General features: G+C 40.6%; 1 protein-coding gene across 2 annotated transcripts in view; it reads left to right on the plus strand.

The window, feature by feature from the left end:
- LOC144632791 (protein sidekick-2-like) overlaps nucleotides 1–7,890 on the plus strand; it is an 80,472-nt gene extending 72,582 nt beyond the window's left edge. For both annotated transcript variants that reach the window (XM_078491519.1, XM_078491518.1), the window contains 7 exons: nucleotides 203–443; nucleotides 869–1,156; nucleotides 1,939–2,064; nucleotides 3,157–3,336; nucleotides 4,191–4,319; nucleotides 4,577–4,691; nucleotides 5,065–7,890. In XM_078491519.1, the coding sequence (XP_078347645.1) occupies nucleotides 203–443; nucleotides 869–1,156; nucleotides 1,939–2,064; nucleotides 3,157–3,336; nucleotides 4,191–4,319; nucleotides 4,577–4,691; nucleotides 5,065–6,193 (2,208 nt within the window). In that variant the 3' untranslated portion in view covers nucleotides 6,194–7,890. The remainder of the gene's footprint in view (nucleotides 1–202; nucleotides 444–868; nucleotides 1,157–1,938; nucleotides 2,065–3,156; nucleotides 3,337–4,190; nucleotides 4,320–4,576; nucleotides 4,692–5,064) is intronic.
- Nucleotides 7,891–8,253: the final 363 nt, after the last annotated feature.

Genomic DNA, 8,253 nt, shown 5'->3' on the forward strand with positions numbered 1-8,253 from the left:
TGTCGCTAATATGCGTGTTGCGTGACGTGTTGCGTTACTTCATCTTTGTCTTGAAGCCAAGGGACGCGGATGTCGCTTTAAGTTATCGCATGAAAACAGACTGTTAAATCAGGCTTTTCTTCAGCTTCTCGCATGCTGTTAGCCTTGTGAAACAGTTTTGCCTTAAACAATTGTCAAAACTTTTTTAATGTTTTGTTTATAGGTTTATGCACAAGACCTCTCATTACCTGACAAACGCAAGCGAAGGCGCAGGCGCAGACGATCATTACCGGTGTGTGTGCGAGAACCTGGGCCCAAGCTGTTGTTCGTCCCTCCTCACCAGACTAGCGCCAACATTACCAACCTTCGAAAATTTGTGACGTATAGAATTTGGGTCCGAGCATATAACTCCATTGGAGAAAGTCCCAAAAGCGAGCTACTGGAGGTCACAACACATGCCGACAGTAAGTTAATGCTCTTGTTTGGGCGAACAAGTGCAGTTCACTAAGCTTCTTCTGACAAACATCTCTCCCAACAGGCACTTATTTGTGATCGCTGCCACACACAAACATTGCTTTTATAACTCCTCGAAAGCGCACGCCCCCCCCCCCCCCGACCCCCCGAGCGGACACCCAGTAGTGTTCTCTAATGAGCTGGGGGGCAGATGCTCGTTTCTTTTACTCCCTAAGAGTATGTGCATTCTGTAAGGCGAGCTTCATTTCAAAGTAAATGAAAAAAAAAATTATCTTGTAGAGTGAGTTACGCTATAGCGATGGCAGGGAAACATGGAGTATTGAAATAAGGTTGTGGGCAAGCGATCTTAAAAGTATGTACTGTTGTTTCCCATTTGGTTAAATTTCTAACAATCTTTTCATTTTGATGCAACTAGAACCTGGGCCCCCAGCTATTTTCCGTCACGACGCGGTCTATAATGCACGCGTAGACTTGTCCTGGAAACCACCCTGTGAACCGAATGGAAAAATCATCGATTACGAGATCGAGTATGGTGGAGTGTTAACGGGTAAACGAAAGAAAGTCGTCGTTGGCGCTGAAAACGAAGGCATGAAGGTGACTGGGCTGACCATGGAAACGAGTTACTCATTTCAACTTCGTGCAAGAAATTCCATGGGATATGGACCACCGAAGACTTTTGTTGTAGAAACAAAGGGACCCGCACGTGAGTAATGTAACAGAAGCACTGAGAATAAAGTGTAAATTCATTATATTGACCTGTTATAAAGAAAAGAGAATCCATCGGTAGTTTCATTGGATCGAAGGATTAACAAAGATTGATGTCCGTTGACTTACACTATACGCCTTGTATATTAATTTCAGAACTTGGCTATTTATGGATAGCACTTGGTTTTAATCTTTTACTGCTGTCACATTGATACTAAATCGCCTTTAGAGGGACACTGTCACGAGCATTTTAATGCTTTTCAGTAAAAAGTGCTAAAATAAGCAAAGTAGTCGTACATGAAATGCACCTAGTACATCAAGATGGCGATAGAAAGTAAACTGTTGTTTAAGGAAGAAGGGAGTCATAAAATTTTTTAGAAGTTTCGCCAGTGCACAAGGACAAAACTTGAAAAAATCACCTTAATTTTTTTCAAATTGACATTTAAAGTTCCTGATGGCATCACAATAATTTGACATTTTTTCGCTTCAGTACACTTGCATGGTGATTTATAACAAAATAAATTGGACCACTATACGTAGTTTCCATATGTCTTTAGGCTCTTGAGTTTTTGAAGTGAAACTGGTGACAGTGTCCCTTTAAAATGAAGCCATTTAGACTTCAAAACGTAGTTTACTAAGGTGGGAAAACATGGACCAGGAGTGACCACAACTACTTACAATAATTTGCCTAAGATGTGTTATCCGTGAATAAGCGCCCTTTGCGCTGATACATGGAAAGTACACAGCGCCTGATTACTTTAAACTGTTTTCCTGTTACAGAGTTACCAAAGCAACCGGGTAAGCCCGTGGCGCTACCGGGATCTATCACAGCGGTTATTAAATGGGAGAATAGAGACAGCGGTAATGTGCCTTTTACAAAGTTTGAGATTCAGGCCCTCACCGAAGGTAAGCACATATCAGTGATGAATCTTTTGATTTGTATTACTGTTAAGCTATTTTCACGATTGTGTTGTTTTTAGATTTCTAGCTATTTTCCATAGTGCATCAAAAATTTCAAGTAAAAATACTTCCCTAAAATACATAAGGGAAAAATAGTCGAGTGTACTCAAGTTATTTGAATGGGAGGCGCGGTGGCCTAATGGTTAGCGCGCTGGACTCCGGATTGAGCGGTTCAGGTTCGAGCCAGGTCATTGTGTCGTGTTCGTGTTCTTTGGGCAAGACACTTTACTCTCATTGTGCCTCTCTCTACCCAGGTGTATAAATGGGTGCTGCTGGGGGTAATCCTGTGATAGACTAGCATCCCATCTAGGGGGGGAGTAGAAATACAGTAAACACCCGCGTGTAAGAACCTACAATTTTCTAAGTTTGGCAAAATAGGTTCTTGTATTTGGGGGTAGTTATTGGTAATTTAGGCTAAGTAGGTTCTTAATAAGGTTTGAAAACATGGACCTCTAAGGAGGAGCCATAGTTTTTGATTGTACGAGAAGAAAAAAAATGGGTTTGGTCCTTCATTATGCAGCATTTATTCATAACTGTATTGCTTCAAGCCTCATGCAAGGTCCAAAGAAGACAATTACAGTCTATGTAAATCTGTCTTTTCTTTATTTGTAAATACAGTTTGGGATGTTCTGTTAAAAATGTTCATAAAAATTTTCTATAACCCACATACAGTATAAGAACCTGCTGAAATTTGCTTGGCTAAACAGGTTCTTCTATTTTGGGGTATTAAAATGGCAAATTTCTGCCAGCAGGTTCTTAAACCACTAGGTTCTTACACGCGGGTGTTTACTGTACTCCTAGTCGTTTCATGATACAGAAACCGGGATAAGCTCCGGCGGTATGGGCCACTAGGCTCAGCTGCAGACTTTACCTTGTATTGCGTTTTAATGTCACGTAAAAAGAAATACGTCAAAATACTTACAAAACACATCGGCGGCTTAACAAAACACTTTTACAGGTGCAATCATTTTACATCAGGTCAAGAAATTTTTTTCTGTTCCTTTGAAGTTGCAAGTCATATCATCTATCTATTTCCAGATTCCGACGAATTTACGACTCAATGGGAAGCTGATCCAGAAGATACTAAAAAGAACCAATCATATGTTGAATATACGGTGGGTAACCTGCAGCCTAACACAGGTTACCAGTTCAGAATCATCGCCTGGAACGAGGTGGGGGCCTCGGATCCATCTGAACCTTCTGACAAAGTCTTTACAGGTCAGTTGCTTGCTTTGTGTGGGACAATCTTCAAGAAAGGTTTTTAAATATAGTTAGCCATTTTCATTTTAAATTCTTCCAAACTTAATCTCGTGTTTAGGACCACGTGCTTGAAGAAAATAAAATAGTATTTTGATTTTGCTCACTGTGAAAGGTTTCTAACGATTTCAAATAAAATAATTTTGTACATGTGTGTAGCACGATGTTCTTAAAAGGTTTGCTCAGATATTTATTCATGTGGCGTTGAAATTCTTCCACACGCTTGCTCGTGTTTCGGGAAGGATTTTACACACTATTTTTCGACTTCAGGCTTTAGAGTGGCTTTCAAATATATTTATACATCATTTTCATGTACCTTTGAAATTCTTCCAAATTCAATTCGGTGTCTACACCAGGCTATGTAAACGACAGGGTTGCCACGGTCAGGGAAAAGTCAGGGAAAAACCAAAAAATTTTCAAGGTCAGGGAAAAGTCAGGGAATTTTGCAAGAGGTCAAGGAAAATCTAACCTCTCGTCAAAGTCATTGAAAAGTCAGGGAATTTTGGCTGAAACTAGAACACAAAATGGATTTGTTGGTAAAGTCAAATGCCATGCGTTCAAAATCCCGTGAAAAACGTAGAGATCGAAAATGAAGAGAAGGCTATCGATGGTCTGTAAAAGAGACTGAAGCAAATGTTTAAAAAATGTTGGGCTTATTTGTTAATTCACTCACCTATTTCAAGGTCAGTGAAAATTGTTTTGAGGTCAGTGAAAAGTCAGGGAATTTTTTGGGTCCTAATGAGTGGCAACCCTGAACAAAATCGCAATCGGCAAAACTTAAAAGAAATCATGCTTGTGAATGTCTTACGTTGCAGGTAGCGCCGAAGAACAGATTGGAGTCTTCTACAAAGAGTGGTGGTTTATACTTCTAATGGTCCTGTTCTTTGTCATTCTCATTCTTTTGATCGTCGGTTTCGCTTTCATTTGTTACCGGCGCAGGAAACGTAAGTACATAATAGTCGTGTGTAATGTATGTGTGGCTTTAGTTTGTTTACAGTCCCTTTATTTTCTATTTCAACGAGCGCTAACGTAATGCATTGTCAGGGATTGAAGAATGTGATAACATGTAGATGCCGTGCGCGCTTACGCGTAAATAGTTCCCCGAACCAGTCCTTCTGAAATTCTTTTTAAATTATTTTGCGTGTCGAGTCAAAAGAACAGTACGGCTCATGTTGTATTTACTTATTTTTTTTCTCCAAAGATGCATATCAAGATTCATCTGGAGGCGTGTCCACCACACAGAGCACTCTTGAGATGATGAGGACCACCTCACGGAACGGAACAATAAGGAGTGGAACCATTCCAAGCGTTCAAATGTATGTGTTAACCCGATTGTTTGTTAACGTGTGTCTGCTGATAATAGATAAACACAGGAAAGCTGGCTGGGTACCTGAGCTGGCGTAGAAATAGGGACTGCTGTGTGTCAGTTCAGACTAAAAGCGGATAAGTGAGCTCCAAGTACTTTCTTTGAAAGTACAACTTGTTTAATGTTTTTCTTTAATTTGTCACTTTTATAACAAAGTTCACTAGTGAAGTTTAAAATAACCTGTTCGTAGGCTCCGCTGAAAATTTGCGTGTACAACAAACTTCTTCCCAGTTATGCTGGCTCTCCACTTGTCTACTGCTCTGTTCAGTTAACCAAGTTTAATTTACTTTACCAATTTTTTTTACCATTTTCTCTCTCCCCAGTACCTACCGGGACGACGCTGAGCCGGAAGAGGACGTGAGTAGCTTGGGTTCCAAAGAGGAGCTTTCGGACGACAGTGACAGTGGTGTGTCCGAGGTTATTCACAAACGCAAAAATGATGTAACCTTCGTGAACCACTACGCTAACAACCCTAACCACATGTCATGGAGAAACTCGCTTGGCCGACCGAGACCGACTACAGATCGAAATCTGATCGAGCACACTACGGAAGAATCCGATGCTCCCGACGAAGTCCCGATCACTAGAGCTCTTAAGTCATTCTCTGTGACGTCACTTCCGAGGGATCATCGGGACGGTCCACCTGCTTATGACGGCCGTAGATACATGGCGAAATCCGCTGATCACTTAGATCGCATCGAACGGTCTCAACTTCCTCCCGAAGCAGTGACGTCATTTATGTCACCTGAGTACGAGCAGAAGCAGAAGAAGCCAACATATCGTGACCGCAAAGAACCTTACTCCCGCCCAAGGTCCTCGCGACCCGCGGGTCCTATACGTCGGTCACGGGATCAGATAGACTACAACGACGATAGTAGTACACCGCCACAATCGCCAACACAGCCAACTACTGGAAACTTCGCTTACGTACCGAAGACAGAAATTCAGAATCGGAACAGGAAAGAACCAAGAAGCAGCAGTTTCCGAAGGGCGCTTGACTTTGACCCGAACCCTCGGGATTCCGACGGGAGCTCAAAATACTCCGATCGGGCGTCGTCGAGTAGCAATGATCATCGAGATACAAGAACACTTGTAGATCCGAGCGGTGCACCGAGGATTCAATATGATGAAGAACCTGGCCGCAGGAGGCGACCACAGTTGCCAAACCTGCAAACACCAACGAAAAAACAGCCACAATACCGCAACCCACCTTCTCCTTCCACACCAATATCTCCAGCTCCTTCGTACCACACCGTAGACCCGGTATACGGCGGTAAGATATCTCCTGCGCCATCCTACCAAGGTTCAAATCGAGATTATTCAAGCGACCATTTGCATTCAGACGGCGGCAGAAATCCTCGTCCTGTTATGTATCTGGACAGGAGAGGCCACGATAATGACAATTACCAAGCTAGTGAACCACACATTTCATCCTATTCATCGTTCGTCTAGCCTTTTAAATTTAAATTATAGCAGGGTGTGTACGGGTCATGGAAAACCTGGAAAGTCATGGAATTTTAAAACTTAATTTTACAGGCCTGGAAAGTCATGGAATTAAAGTGTGTTAGTTTTTGTTTCTGCGAAGAAAATGGGGAAAAGGTACCCACAATCAAGAAAATGTCCAAGAAAATGGCCAAATTTAGGTTATGGAAAACTATGAAAGGTCCTGGATAAGTCATGGAATTTCAAAAGCTCAAAAGAGTACGAACCTTGTATAGGGTGTTTTACCGTGAATTTGGTTGTGAGGTTTAACCTCTGTGGGTTCTTAAGGGAGAAACTAGCTTATCAGCGAAAGATAAGCTGTTGTAAAAGACAGCGTGTAGATTTGTTTAGGGAATGAAACCTTATATATTCCCAAAAAGACATTTTTGTTCATAGTACATATATTTTAAGTTTTAAACAAATGCCGGTGGTTTTCCGCCCTAGTTTTTTACAATGATGTTTAGTTTTTATGCGTATGTAAATCGATTTTTATGCGTGTGAGAAAAGCAAAAATGTAAATGTTTTATGCAATAGTATTTTTGTATCAGCTGTATAGCAAACAAGGTGTTGTATATATGTCTTATTTTTATATCCATCCATTGAAGTATCCTTTATGATCGCTTTGAATAGATTGTTTATTGCTAATGATTCCAAAACGCAACTTGAGATGTATTTTTAATGTAAATAGGAATATGTATCGAGCTTTGTGATCAAGTATTTGTGATTACGGTAAAGCGAGAAACTTCGTAGGTAGGTTGTATAGTTTTAAGGCTGTTAGGTATTTATATTACATGACACCTGTACAAACTCATGCCTGAACGACTTGTACAGTTCGTATACATGAGACCGCTCTAACGAAAGTCTCGGAACGGTCTTGAAAAAATTAGGCTAAATTTTTCAACATGCTCCGTCCTTGATGTACCTCCCTATTAAATCAGTTTTGGATTACAAAAGAAAGAAATGTAGTACGGTCTTACTGATCTTTGTTTCCTTTTAGCACTTAAAAGAAGACCCGACGGAAATAGTTTTTCGAGCCAGTATTATATAAACAGAGAAAAGGATTTACATGTAGATAGTGTGGATTTAGTGTTGGGGGTATAATGTTAAGCAAAAATTTAGTATTTAGAATGTTTAAGGCTAAGATAAACGCTTTACAAACATAAGAAGTACTTCAACCGACCCGACACATGTAGGAGTTTGTTCAATGGTTATATAAGGGATGTTAATCTTGCAGCAACCTTAAAAAAACAACTAAGCACAAGCAGTGAAGAAAATTAGCTGTTTGTCACTGTTGTTGTAGTTGCTGTTGCTTTTTTCTGTAAGAGAAAGCATATTGTGTTCAGTCTTCAAAGACTTTCACTGGGCTGGTCAAGAAATTAGCTGAAAAGCTTTCTATAATCAAGTATTTATTTGCTCTTTTCCAGTTCTATAGTTTGATCTCTGTGTCGATCACGGTATCGTAAATGGATTTGCTGTTAATGAATTTTAATGCGGTGCGTTCAATGATTTGCTAATATTAGGCTAATATTTCCAATATAGGCTTTAGAATGTCGATAGTGTATAGTAATAGACCAAGAGAGGATCTCTTGAATAGACAAGAGCCAATGTAAATAAATTGAGAATAATTAAGCTAGCACCAGGAAATAAAATAACAAAGAACTGCGTTATGTTGAGGTTAAGGTTTTGAGACTCCTATTTATCCCCCTACCTATGTAGAGGTACGCGCCACCCTAGAGTGTGTGTTTTTTCTTAAAATGGGTCATGGATTTGACATTTTGGTCTACCACCCAACCCATGGAATAGAACAGACTACAACACCGGAAACTTCTTGCCCTACTCTGCGATGAGTGTGTGGGTTCTTTAACGTCCCCTACTGATTATAACACTGAAGATGCAGGAGACGGGGCCTACGGTTTATCGTCCTTATCCGAGAAGACTAGAATGTCTAACCCTTTGCAAGTGACTCGTGGGATATTCCATATTATACCATGCCATAGAAAATACAGCCAATCAGAATACAGGAAAGCCGT

This window comes from Oculina patagonica, chromosome 12 (assembly GCF_052425735.1).
Source record: "Oculina patagonica isolate OP01 chromosome 12, crgOcupat, whole genome shotgun sequence".
Lineage (NCBI taxonomy): Eukaryota > Metazoa > Cnidaria > Anthozoa > Scleractinia > Oculinidae > Oculina > Oculina patagonica.